General features: G+C 31.4%; 1 protein-coding gene across 3 annotated transcripts; it reads left to right on the forward strand.

Moving 5' to 3' along the window:
• Positions 1-6263: 6263 nt before the first annotated feature.
• On the forward strand, positions 6264-13175 carry LOC136269459 (glycine N-acyltransferase-like protein 3). Of its 3 annotated transcripts, none has more exons than XM_066087274.1 (5): positions 6264-6414; positions 8248-8381; positions 8603-8717; positions 8895-9018; positions 10804-13175. In XM_066087274.1, exons 2-5 carry the CDS (start codon positions 8295-8297, stop codon positions 11219-11221), a joined length of 744 nt encoding a protein of 247 aa, XP_065943346.1. In that variant the 5' UTR covers positions 6264-6414; positions 8248-8294; the 3' UTR covers positions 11222-13175. The 3 variants fall into 3 exon arrangements, with proteins under 3 accessions (XP_065943346.1, XP_065943347.1, XP_034323332.2); XM_066087275.1 differs by having other exon boundaries at positions 8256-8381; XM_034467441.2 differs by having other exon boundaries at positions 8274-8381.
• Positions 13176-14286: the final 1111 nt, after the last annotated feature.

Genomic DNA, 14286 nt, shown 5'->3' on the forward strand with positions numbered 1-14286 from the left:
GCGGAAGTTGGAAAAATAGAGTATCCCAAGTGTAAATTTAAAAAAAAACAACAAAAAACAAAACAAAACAGAGGACACAGGACACTTATTGAAGGGAAGAGAAAATATCCCATCGTTTACAAAAATTGTATTCATTGTTATTTTTTTATACATACAATGTTCTAAATTTCTATAACACAGTATTTCTCTCTTTAAGCCTTCGAAAAAAGGTAACATTTTGTTATTTCTTTTCTTATAAATATGGCGTTTTACTAAGATGATCAAAAGATTGATTATACTTTTGTGCTTTGACAGTTTACCAAACAAAATATCAACAATATTGGCATCAATCATCGTTTTAGTTTGATCATTAATCCACTCATAAAAAGAATTCCATAGTTCTTCAATATAAGTACACTCCCAGAATATATGGGACAAGTTTTCAGGATAAAGGTCACAAAAAGAGCATAAATCAGATTGCACAATTCCAATTCTTTTCAAAAATACATTTGTAGTTAAAATTCTGTGGACAATTCTGTATTGAAACCATTGATTTTGTACATCTGTGGATATCTTAAAAATTGAACGGTTATGTAATTTCCACCAAAATCTGTCAACATCAAGGTTAAGTTCATTTTCCCATTTAGTTTCATATTTTGGTTTTTCCCAGGATGTAGCTGTGATTATATCATATATCTCTTTTGAACCTTTTATATTTTTGAGAATTGGCTTTAAGAAAACTGGATAATATGGATTGTTGAACATAATTGTATTTACATCGTAAGGCAGTTTTAACATTTTAATATTGTTGACAATACCATAATAGGTTGTAAATGGAATCAGTACATCAAATTTATCACAAAAATCTTCATATTGCATTATTTGACCATTAGTACTAAAAAATCATATACACACAGAACACCTTTTTGAGCCAAGCATTCATAAAAAAAATTTGTTGTTAATTTTAAAATTTTCATTATACCAGATTGGCTGAACAACAGATTCAGACACTTCGGTTTCAACAATTTTCCTAAATTTAAATAGAGCATCAAATACATCTCTCCAAAACAAGTTTGTACAGCAACTTGACAAAACTTTTGTAAACATATTTCCGTACAAAAAATCTTTTCAATTTTTGGCAACGTACTGAGTAATAGTGATTTCCAAGAGGAAGTATAATTTAGAAATCTACGAATCCGTGTGATCTTTAAACTTGTACATAAATTGTTTAGATCTATCATTCTAAGTCCACCATCTTCATAGTTTTGTGTGATACATTTTTTTGCCACTCTTGGAGGTTTATTATTCCATAGAAAATTGAAAAAAAGTTGTTCTAACTCCTTCATATAACAAGACGGAGGATTTGGAAGAGCACTAATTAAGTGAATAATTTTTGGCAAAATAATAGATTTTATTACAGTTATTTTTCCAGCTGGGCTTAACAGACGTTTCGACCAAGAAGCAACAAGTTTTTTCATTTCACATAATTTAGGTAAAAAATTCAATTCATGCATGGCTATAGGGTTTAGGTCTATGCAGTAGGTTATACCAAGAACTGTAAACGGCTCCTGGGACCATCTTATGTTAACCTCTGGGAGTATATTTTCCTTGCAATTTGATAGTGAACCTATTTTAACACATAATGTTTTATCATAATTCGGTTTTAAACCTGAGTATTTTGCAAACTGATCCATAAGAGATAAGGCATTTTTTAATGATTTTTTTTAACCATCTAATAGTAAAACAGTATCATCTGCGTATTGTAGTAGTTTATATTCCTTCCTTGTAATAACTATACAGTATATTCAAAATTATTATTCGTAAGGGTCAGTGTTCTCCTTGAGTTTGAATTACCAGGGCTCATTAAAAAGTCCAGGCCCCATTGTGCATATACAACACTTTTATCATTTTCAGTACAGTGAGTATCTTGTAAACAGTACAGGGATGCTTTTTGTTCTCGCAAATATTTGAACACATCTTTTCGTTTGTTAACATCATGGAGCCCTCTACAATTTAGGGATAAAATCTTAAATTCACTCATTATCAATCAAAGTATTTAGTACAAGCCCATATTAAACAAAAACACATTCATACATTCTAGCGTGCTGAAAATCAATTGTAAATTAAAAAAAAATTCTTCCAGCATTGTGCGGAACACTATAAGGATGAGATACTTGGACATTGAGGGGGAAGACAAGCATTCAAAATTATGCATAATTAATCTTAGGCAACATGTTCTAGTCACAAAAATGGACGGTATTAACGTAGGCTAACACATGTTAGAGGTTTTTCAATACCAATTATATGACACTGAGATACACTATCTCATGTCGTAATTAATTAATCTTAGGCAACATGTTCTAGTCACAAAAATAACCAGATATTAACGTAGGCTAACACATGTTAGAGGTTTTTCAATACCAATCATATGACACTGAGATACACTATCACATGTCGTAATTAATTAATCTTAGGCAAAAGTAAAAAAAATTGGCTTTACTCTTTTATTAGTTGTCACAGGAAAGAAAGTTTTATATGACACAAACAAAGCTGAAGATTTTCGATAATCATTTATTTCGTCCTCCCTAAAATATTCTTTCAATGTAGAATACACATACACACAAAGGCTTTTATCAGGATATTTTCTGCTAAGTCTTCTTTTGCCTTTTAATCTTGTATTTTTATAAGTTCCAGGATAATACAAGCTTGATGATGTCGCTCTCCGGCTAGCATGGCATATGTCCTATCCATCTTCATTTCTTATCATAATCATGATTTTACCCTCCATTATAACTTTTTTTATATTAACAGTTATCTTATTGTTGCTGACGGTGTTAAGCCACCTATTCTGGAAATTTATCTCGGACATGTGTTTCAAACTTCCATGTTCCCTTGCTTCTCCAGGACCAACAATATTATTGTAGTATGTAAGAAGTCGTCTTCTCCTGCATCACAAATGTTTGTGAAATGAGTGAGAGGTCAACTGCAACTTTACCAGGGTTTTTTTGTCCATGGCCTTTTTGGCATGGACTCTGAGGTCCACGCGGAAAATATATCAATGAGATTAAACCGCATGCAATGGGGAAAATTACACTTGCGCATGAGTAAGCCTGGTACATTAGTACGCGGGATTATGGGTCGCCTATAGCTAGGGAACCAGACGAACACACGTCTATATCCGGATCAAGATTCCATGTAATTTGCACATGCTCTTAAAGGCGTTGTAATGAATCTATTGCCAAAAAAAGAGAAATTGACCTATAGTGGAGATAGATTTTCCGGAAAAAATCACTTTTTGAATTTACAATGTTTTGATATTTTTTATCGTACATATCTCTAAATTTTTTGAATTTGCATTTTAAACCTGTCATATTGCTCTTGCAATTTTATCATTTATCTTCAAAGTTTGCTAAAAAAGATTTTTCTCAGGAAAATGGTATATTTTAGAATGGTTTTTGGCCTAAATATCCTTCAGGACTGGCCTCCCTATAAAAAAATGTTAGATATTTTGATAACTTTATTTCAAAGGAATAAATCAAGATATATTTTTATAGGCATCTCGGCCCTGTGGTCAAATTTAGCAAAAAAGACAAACATTTTATAAACTAATTTCTATCATGCTGGTCTACATTTACATCTAAAAGTGAAAGTGATAGGATAGTTCAGTAGTTATGTCCCAAATGATGTTTTATTTTTGCCCTGCTTTTCCATCTGTGGGCATACTTTTTTCAAAATCAACTACATTTATTAACAACGTTTTTTTTATATCAAGAATTGTGCATTTTATATATTTTATTTCGATTTTTTTCCTTAAATGCACATATGGTCTTTGAATTTAAGATTAAAGATATCGATGGTAAAGGTATATACTTTACTACATGTAAAAGCATTCAAACGGAACTATATCCTTATGTGAGCTCGCTTTGTTTAAGGAAAGGAATCATTCATTCTGTGTTACTCGATACAGGTAATGTGTAAAAATAATCATGCCGAGCACAAACTGTAGCGTTAGTCTTTCCAGAACATTTATAGTAAATGGTAGAATTGTTAAAGAAGTACTGCAAAGTAGATGCAGTTCGTTCTATATAAAGATCGTGCGCATTGGTGACATTTTAAGCCAAAAATGCAAGAGGACGGTTTATTGATTGAAAAAAATAGGTTAGTCAGTTAGAGTTCTCCGCCCCTTGTCAATTCGGCATCAGGTACGACCCCTTATACAAAGGATACAGTTGTTAATGGGGAAAAGAGTTCAATTTGATGTACAGTGAATGATGATAGTGTTCGAACGCATCATGAAAATCCTTTTACATCTACAAACATCACTCCTTCTTTTATATCTGTTGGAAAAATAAGGCGACGTGCATTATTTCTCATAAAGTCAAAGGGATTGCAACCTTTGAAATCGCGACACGCGAGACTTTTGATAGTTGCTAATATTTTATTTGTTGCAAATAAACCCATATAAAGAACATGTATCGTATTATAGAATGTAAACTGGAAAAAGTTCATACTGCTCGGACAACGACTGTGAAACTTTTTGTCAAACCTAAGAGTTTACTATGTATGGCCTAAAATCAAGAAGTGGAACGGAAATCGATATACGCTTTTTGTAAAGTCAGAAACCAATACCGGCCCTATAGGTCAATTCTATTGTTAGATTCAAGTGTTCCTTTAAAGTAGTCGGTGAACAGTATGCAGAAACAAACTATTCCTTTTAAAGAAATAATTTGCATGTAATTTGAACTGTCAGTATTATGCAATAAGTTAACGTTATGCCAAAACTACAACACGCATTAAATTGCATTAATTGTAATTTTCCGAAATATCTTTACTTTAGGTTAAAGAGGGAAGTGTACTTCCTGATAAATATTTTTACGCTTATTGCATGATTGAATAATTATAAAATAAATGATAGAATAATTATATCTCTGTATATGTACAAAGGTTTACATTTCAAGAAAAATGGACCATAATATGAACTAAATTTATACGAACCTGTCAACTGTATATAGTTAACAAAGTCGTGCGAGGCGTAATGTTTGCACAGAATCGCCTATTGCCTTATTAAGTGATCATGCTGTCTTCAGTAATAAAATTCACAAGTATTTTAGAAGTATGAACCCTATAAGTTTTGAGGTTAAATATTATTGCTATACGTGGTATAACGTACAAATATAGAGGTTTAAGGCACTGTATCAAGGATTGCTTCTATAATATTTATCATAACGCTTTTTTGCAATAAGAGGTCACCTCTGTAGATGTCTTAATATCAAGCAGTGGACAAGATTCGTTAAAATCTCTGATAATCTTAGGCTTTTGCGTTTCCTTAAGAAACACGTACATACGGTCCAAGTATTACAGTCCCTTTTTAGTGGACAGCAACTTGTTTTTCTATTGTCAAATGATTATCTCGTCATCCGATAAATCATAATAGACATTTCCAGATTTCGAGATGTCGAAGTCGGACTCGTACACCGACGCTTACTTTTATCTTCAGAACATCAGGAGACATGTCAAAGATTTATAAAAAAAAAAAAAAAAAAAAAAAAAAAAAAGATTATCAACAATTAACAGAATATATTGTTATCGAAAATATATCTCGATTTAGGATACAACAGTCAACACATAAAACCTTAAACTGTATGGTGTTCCCATACCATACCATTACGCAAAGTTTCAAGAAATTAAGCATAAATTCAAAAACCAAATTTGTGGAACGACTTTTTTTCACACATCACCATTTAACAATAACTTATGTAATTTACATGTACTACTGCATCACTGAATATGTGGTTTTTCATTGAGAGAGAGAGGTGGGGGGGGGGGGTGAAAAAAAGTTTCAACAACTCGCTTCGAAAAAAGTAGTGCACTTGCAAATGGAAAAGGAATGTTTTTTTCATAATCTACGACTCAACTTAAATGACTTTAAATAACGTGCGCTTTTATAATTACTACAGTATACATGTATTTCTGTATTTCTGGTCTTCTCTTTTTTCTCCTTTTGTCTCTATTAGTTAAGATAAATATGTCAGGTTTCTGAACATCAAATTATGTGGGTTGTTCTCATTGTTGAATTCATAAATATTATTATATGTTTATTTAGATTAAATTTATAGGCAATATATCTTTGTCAAATTAATTGAATAAGTGACTATGTCTGTATTTTTAATTGACCATGATATACTTTTTGTTCCTACATTGTCATGCGATTTAAAGCTACATGTACCTTAATGTTTTTCTTGCTTAGTGGCGTAAAATTCTTTTGATTTCCCTTTCCGCCGTCCATATATACTCGGCATGAATACAGCTGTACACTACAGAAAATAGGAATTTTCTTCAAACTAGGCTAATACGATGGCTGTCCGTGAAGTTCTCCCTGAAGAGTATGATGAACTTGATCAGAGGCTAGAGAAAGAACTGCCACTATCCATTTGTGTATGTTTATTTTAATTTATCTCTATCGTACACTGACGTGTACATACCGCTTTGTTTCAATATCAGATATATAATAATATATGTTCAAAGGAAATGGCTCTTTTAGATAAACATATGCCATTCAACGGCTGATGTTTAAAACATTTCAAAAGCAAAATCAGATGGATATTTTAATGCACGCGTTTTCATAATGTAATATTTGAATTGATTTATTGAAACTTATCGAATATGACAATTACAAAAAGACACTTGAAGAAAAACTAATTAGCGCTAGTCAAGGTGACAATCTAAGGTGTGTTTTATTTCAGAGATACATATTTTATCATTTAAAGTTGTGCTATTCATATAATATTTTTATTTTGCTGATAATATATTTACACGATTGACGTTCCTCCATAAGAGAGAAGTAAAGTGTCTCTGTTCTGCCCGGTTTCAATAATCAAGACAAAAGTGTTATTCACAGTCATGGATTAAAAAAAAAAACAAGTATGCAGTTTAAAAAAAAGATCTAGATGTTCTGATTAGAGAATTTGATAACACACTTATCGATATATGTTGTAATAAGATCAGTAGTTACTCTACAATTAACCGAACAGAAATTTTTAATGTTCTTTCGTGTATTGTTTTATATATGAAGTAAATGTATGTCTTACTCTTTGAGCGACTAAACTTTATATAACTTTCAGTGAATATGTTCAGTGAAGCGGTCTTTTGGATTGTTTAGGTTGACAAATTTAAATGATGTCCGACTTCAATCAGAGAAAATCGCTTTAAAATGATTTTTAATATGGAATGTCAAATATCTAAATCAATGACGAAGACAAAATTTAAGGTAAATTGAAAATGACATCAGCTTGTCATAAAACCAATCCAGACACTCTCATTTTATCTGCTTTGCTTCTTTCCTCAATGGTTATTTAGCCCGTGTATTTGTTTTACATTTGAGACCATTATTTGAAGACTCATTGAAGACTCAAAATTGCTTAAATTTGAAGCACGCCAATAGAAAACGTCTACGTAGTAAAACATGTTTTGGTGTTTTTAAATAGTTCTATTTGTCCAAGTGAACACTTTGATGTTTGGATGAATGTATGCATAGTTATGTAAGTGCAACTAAAATGCATATAAAGTTTATAAAAATTGTTTTGAATGTTATTTGTTTCAAATCCAAAAACGTGTTTAAATCATTCATTAATATTTATTAAAAGTTAACCCTATTTTTGGGTGTTGATTTTAAATCAACTCTGAGTCTCCTATGCAGTTACTCAGGCAAACCGAAAGTGAAACAGTGCTTGGCCCTAAGCACAAACTAACACCGCTGATAACATTTAGTCCTTGAAAATAATCGATAAATTCGATGTAATGTATTCTAAAACATTATTTTTCAAGGAAACTTATTTATAGATGCCTTGTAAATAGTCATATTTTAAATGGTACGAAAAATTTAGATATTTTATGTAGTACATTGTATGTATTCCTAAGCCAGAGTTCAAAATATCCGTTATTCTCCGACAAGCAGAGAGTTTCTCTTACTTATCGTAGATTAACGGAGACAGCCGAGCGTCTGGTTGAACGGGATTAGAGTTCAATATTGCATGAATCCATACTATTTCTTTGAAATATAGATTACTGATACGTAGTTTGATGGAATTAATTCTTTGAATATTACACAACATGATTCATATGGGGTTTTCGCGAAATTCTTGTCGGAGAATAATTCTTATTTTAAAAAATGTGCATAATTCAAGTACATATAGGAAACTACTTTCCATGCAAAATAATATATTGTTGATTCTAAAACAAATAATTATCGATAAAATCAACTCCCGTCAGTTCTTCAGTACTTTGATTAATGAAAGGGACTGGTCCATTTCCGGTTAATGAGGAAGGAACACCTGCTGACAGAGAAGATGATGTTGGTGGACAGTTGGCCGAACTTCTCTGTTCTCGTTATCATAAAGAGACAGGTTTGTTTCCACAACGCTATTGAATTTTCACTGTTGTACTTTACAGTAATTTCTCTTTTTCTTATGACGGTTTAAAGTAGGTAAAATCTTTACAATTCGTTTTTTTGAATATCAAGTACAAAAACTTTGTAAAGTAGTGAATAATAAAAGATGGAACGAGTTCTGTTTCAACGCCATCTAGGTGCACTCAAATTGAATTTTTTTTTCACATTTATCTTTAGATGAGAGAGACTTGGTTATCTGTGTGTTTCTGCAAAGATCCAGAATTTGCAGCCAACCTGGATACTTTTCTTCAGTTTGCCTCCAGAGACACATCACTACCTCTATATATTATTGGTAACACAACTTGGCCAATTTAAACTTCAATTATCATTCGAAGAAAAACAAACTAATTTGTCTATTGAAATATTTATCTTATTTAAGAGTTCGATTTGATAGAGGTTTTTTTTTCATTAAAAGAAAAAGGGTAAATGAGAGATATTATGTTGATGAATGAACTTCATTGTTGTGTAGGATGTACCCCTGACGTTATGGACACCCTAATCAATTTTAACCAATCAGCAACTAGTTGCCCTTTTCGACGACTGTGTCCCGATGTCATGGTATATACACTGCCCGCTGAAAATATTGTTCCTCTGTAAGCATTTATCACATTCTATGAAATATTGATTACATTACATATTGTGAGCAAAGACTTACAGAACTATCTTGACAATGTTCCGTTTAGGTTACTCAAATCTCATTGTGAATTACAACAAGTTCTACTCAAAGTACCATTGAAACCATGCATTTTATACATCAGAGATAAAAAATAAGTATATTTTGGTGGTTTTTTTCGAGTACCACTTGATTTGTTGCTTAGCGAAGCGATGCACTAACAGAATATATCCTATTTATTTCATTGGCTTAGTTTATTTGTTTTGTTTTTTTTTGCTTGTTATCATATAAAAACCAAACTTAAAAAGTTATTCCATAACTTTTAACAGCACTAAAAGAAAATAACAATTATTGAAAAAAAAACTTTACTAAACACATTAAACATTACTCTAATCAGCAATGGTTTTCGTCAATAAAATTGTAAGTTCTAAGTTGCATTTTAATGTTTGAGAAATAAACATAAACTATAACTATCTAGCTGAGAAAAAATATTGTGTCCAGCTTGATAAAAATAGGACGATTAACAATAAAGAGATCACACCTGTTTTTTCCTCACATTCAAACATACTCAGATTCCATAAAAACCTTTAACGTGCTTAATATAATTCGAAATTAACTTATATAAATATAAAAAAGGCAATTTTCTTCATATATAGATTATTCTGATAACAGGAATTCCTAAATTATTCCTACAAGCAAAATTCCTTCACATTCAAACATACTCAGATTCCATAAAAACCTTTAACGTGCTTAATATAATTCGAAATTAACTTATATAAATATAAAAAAGGCAATTTTCTTCATATATAGATTATTCTGATAACAGGAATTCCTAAATTATTCCTACAAGCAAAATTCCTGTATCCAAAACAGGTGACTAAAGTGAATAGCATTCAAATTCCAAGTAGAAAACCTAAATATGTATGTCATTTTCAGTTGACAACGGCTAGATTTATTTGGTTTGCATCTGGTTTGGTGATGTATTGTCGTTTTTGGAGCGGTTTCTGTTTTATTTTCTGTTTCAGGGTCCGGTTATCAGCTAGTTCAGTTTTCCGCATTAATGTATATATCGGGGCATTATTTATTGATATCTAATATAGAAACTAAGATGGCATATCTCTGTCCCTTGTGTGCAAGTTTTTTTTGTCAAATATGTCGACATGAGAGATAAATATGTTGTCATGCAAGATAGTTATGTCAACATGCAACATAACTATGTTGACATGCACGAAAATAGCAATCAAATAAGAAATATAAAAAATCTCAAATATCGCCCACATGTGACATTTGATGATGCTAAATGCTACTTATTTATGTCGACATTCAACTTATTTATGTCAACATGAGAGATAAATATGTTGACATACAACTTATTTATGTCAACATGCAACTTAGTTATTTGATAGAAATTAACTTGCACACAAGGGGCAAAGATATGCCACCATACGAATCATAATTTCTATGTTAATCTATTTGTTTGCTTATTTTACTTATTCTTTTACATAGTTTTTATTCGTTTAAATAACCATCAACTGAGTTATATTAAATAAAATGTTGCAAAGATAGGTCAATTATCAATTATTTGAAATTAAATCAAATAGATAAAACCTCTTCAAAAAGGTTTTTATCTTATTCCCCACAAGAGACTTAACTTGTTTTAAATGCATTATTGTAAATCAATCTTCCTGCCTTTATCATTAAAAAAAACTTTGACAGCTTAGTTTGATTTTTTCTTTAATTTGTACAGTATGATATACTTTTTCAGAACAATTCCAGACGGATTCAAAATAACTGAATTAAGTAATATCCATACAGAAAATGTTCACAAGTCATGGCCTTATGCAACCAAGGAAGAGTGGATCAATTACCAAATCACTCATTTCCCATCAGTATTGATTGAAACAGAGGACGGACGTCCCGTGGCCTGGGAAGTTCAGCATGAATACGGCGCCGTAGGAGCGTTACATGTAGAACCGGAATACCGGAGAAGTAAATTAGGAAGTGTCGTCACAAGAACCCTGGCGGAAAAAATGACCAAGGACGGACAACTCGTGTTTGCTTTAGTTGAGGAAAGTAACCCCATCTCGATGGCATTTCATGAGAATAATGGATATGTACGCATGCCTTTTAAATTTTCGTGCATGGGATTTTGTATTGAGGCAAAGAAGAAAAAGGAAATGTAGAGACTACTTTTATTAAAAACAAAATAATCTGTAGTAAGTTTTCTTGTACAAGACAGTGAAAAGCACAAAATCTAAAGTATATTATTGACTTTATTCTTCAAATATATCTGTGTTATGAATTGCTTCTGTATGAATGAAGGGAATAATGTTACATGTATGTGCTTATAAATATGATATTTTATAGTAAATTCAACTATTTAAATGTAGTAATGTATATATGCTAAAAACGTACCACGTATGCTATCACAAACCAGCGCATATATGTACAACTGATACGCTCCAAGTGTTTAATTAAAGTGCACGAGTGACTTGGAAAGGGGAGTCATGTACATGTTTATTTCATTCAGAACCCATTTCGATAATTGTTGACATCATAGTTTTTCATTTTGCATTTATCACATCTTACAATGCAACTGTCTGTTGATTCAATTTTATACTAAATTTACGTTTTCCTAAAAAAAAAATCAGGTTTAATTTTTTTATTACCACCTCTGTCATCCTTATATGATCGGCGTGTCATACATTATGTTTTGTTGTCATCATGGAATCCACTGGCGGCAACGTCCATCTTTACAGTATCTTTTGCGTACATCAGACTTAATTTTTAATTTGAAAAGACTAAGTGTTGTGTTAAAATATATCTCATTTAAAGGCTTTTATCTGATATCCATCTTATGAACAGGAGGAAATACCAAGACAATAGAGAGTAATAGGAACTTCAACTCTTTACTCGGATGGAAATTTTCCATCACAGACACTGTATTAACGCCATGCGATTATGGAATCGATTGCTGACAATGACGATTGGATAACTAAACGTTCGTTTTTGGTGGGACTTTTGTCAAACTGGCATTTTAGATGAGCATCACGCATTAAGGGGTATGGTCACGATTTTTTGGGAACAAAGCTAGTGTTTACATTTTTAATGTTGAAGTGAAAATTCCAGTTTTAGTCTTAAATTGAATGTTTTAAACGTTAGGAACTGTTTATTTTTGCTTAAAATGATTAGTCGAATCCTACAGCGACCTAAGAAACATCACGGACTGCACGATGACTCTAATATCCATATGAGAAAACATGGATGTTTCTATTAGCTAATGTACTGATGTAAATCACCAGTAATTTAGTTATTTTTAACTTACTTTTTACAATCAATTTATTTTTTAAAAATGTAAAAATAAATAATAACATGCTTTCTTTGATGATCCATGGGGGTAAAAAGGTAGCGATCATTTCAAAAAAAATTATCTTAATCTGCTAAAGCGGGTTATGTATTTTTCTGCAATGTCGCCACCTTCATATCCCGCATTATTCTCCAAAGAAAGCATCTTTTGTTTAAATAATGTAACTAAATTAAAAAATAGTTATTTGTTACTTATCAAAATGAATGCAAAGGAAAAGATAAACTACCAGAGTTGATAGTGTATAAAAGTGTTAAAACACACCTAAGAAGGAACCTTTCCAAACCCAAAGACCTATTCTTGCACAATTTAGATGTGGGATACCTCCAATGAGAATTGAAATAAAACGGTTTAAGGGGATACCTTTTGATGGAAGGAGTTGATATCTTGTTAACAACATCAAAGAGAAGACAGGAATCTTTTTTTATTCGAATCGTATTATGCATTCTAATTTTAGAACGGAATTATTAAATAATATCGAATACAAGCCAACATTAGTGATGTCTAACATAGATTGTAATATTGCACTTTTAACATATTTTCCAAGACAAACCTTTAAAAAGTTACTTTAGGCAAACAGGTACAGACAATCTTTATAAAATAAAAAGCGCAAAGTGTGATATGTGTATAGATGTTATAGTTTTATTTGCAATGATATAAAGGCTCGATGGGCTGGTTGTCCATTATTTTTTTTTTATTATCTACATGCAATTTGTTATGTTATCACGTGTCACTATAATAAATTATCTATTTACTTATTTAACAAGAGACAATGCTGGTTACAGGGTTTATATTTATATGTAAAATATCGCTTTTTATTTTCAAACAATGTTAACAAAATAAAAATATGGTCAAAATTTAACGTTCGCGATTTTATGTTCTCAAGAATTTGATATAAAACGGTAAAGTAAGGAATTTACAGTATTCAATTTGGATGTGGGGTATTGTTTTCTACTCTGAAATTGATTGCTGTCTTTCTAATGTCTTCTCACGGAACGCCAACAAGCTTCCAACTATTAATAATACTTTTTTAAATACTGATAATAGGGTTAGTTTCGTGTAATTTTCTCTCACTACACTTGCAAATAGTTTCATCCCCGTCTTAAATTCGCCCATTTACACTTGTGTTTAAAGAGAGATAATTTCAAATTGGAATTCGCTTAGTTTTAATTTTGTCCGCTGACAAGGAGGGCAAAAAGGGGCGAAAATAATATGCGGCTATTATATCCCTGTATAAATTAAATGGTAAATTGATTAGCGCGAATTGATACTTATTATGCAACGGTATGTTAATTTAACGTTTTTAAAAACTAGATTAATTGAAGTTTTCCATTACAAAAAGAAAAACATTTTTTTTAAAGCGCTAAGCATAGCTGTAGCGCTTTTTTGTGGCCAGATTTCTAAACCTACTTCCACTTTCGTTTTCGCGTTTCCTATATACCGCCACCTACTGGCGGATGCTGAGAGGTCGTACCCTGGAGATGACGTACTCTTGAAATATAACTTTGCAGTAGGGAGAACTTATTTAAATTATTATGCAGTTATCCTGCATGCAGATGCATTTGTTCTACCAGTATTAAATTAACAATAAGTTTCATTTAAATATCATTATTTTATATCAGATACGGGTGCTCCAAAACCCATATCATGATGATTTATTTCGAGAAAAAAAAGATGGTATATATATGCATTAAGTTGTGTTTTAGGTGTTTACTGATAATTGAAATAATTCTACAACATCAATAGGTTTTGAGTGTTTTAAATTGTAATATCTTACAGTTATGAACACCATGTTTTATATAAAAATGCAGAATTTTTGTCGAGTTACTTGAAATACTACAATAAACATATGTAATAATCTGTATAAAGTGATACCAGCTAACC

Source organism: Magallana gigas, chromosome 6 (genome assembly GCF_963853765.1).
Source record: "Magallana gigas chromosome 6, xbMagGiga1.1, whole genome shotgun sequence".
Taxonomy (NCBI): domain Eukaryota; kingdom Metazoa; phylum Mollusca; class Bivalvia; order Ostreida; family Ostreidae; genus Magallana; species Magallana gigas.

Coding starts and splice junctions, on each gene's coding strand:
- LOC136269459 (XM_034467441.2), top strand. CDS start 6,334: ATGGCTGTCCGTGAAGTTCTCCCTGAAGAGTATGATGAACTTGATCAG. Junction 8,382..8,602: donor TCGTTATCATAAAGAGACAG/GTTTGTTTCCAC, acceptor ATTTATCTTTAG/ATGAGAGAGACTTGGTTATC. Junction 9,019..10,803: donor GCTGAAAATATTGTTCCTCT/GTAAGCATTTAT, acceptor ATACTTTTTCAG/AACAATTCCAGACGGATTCA.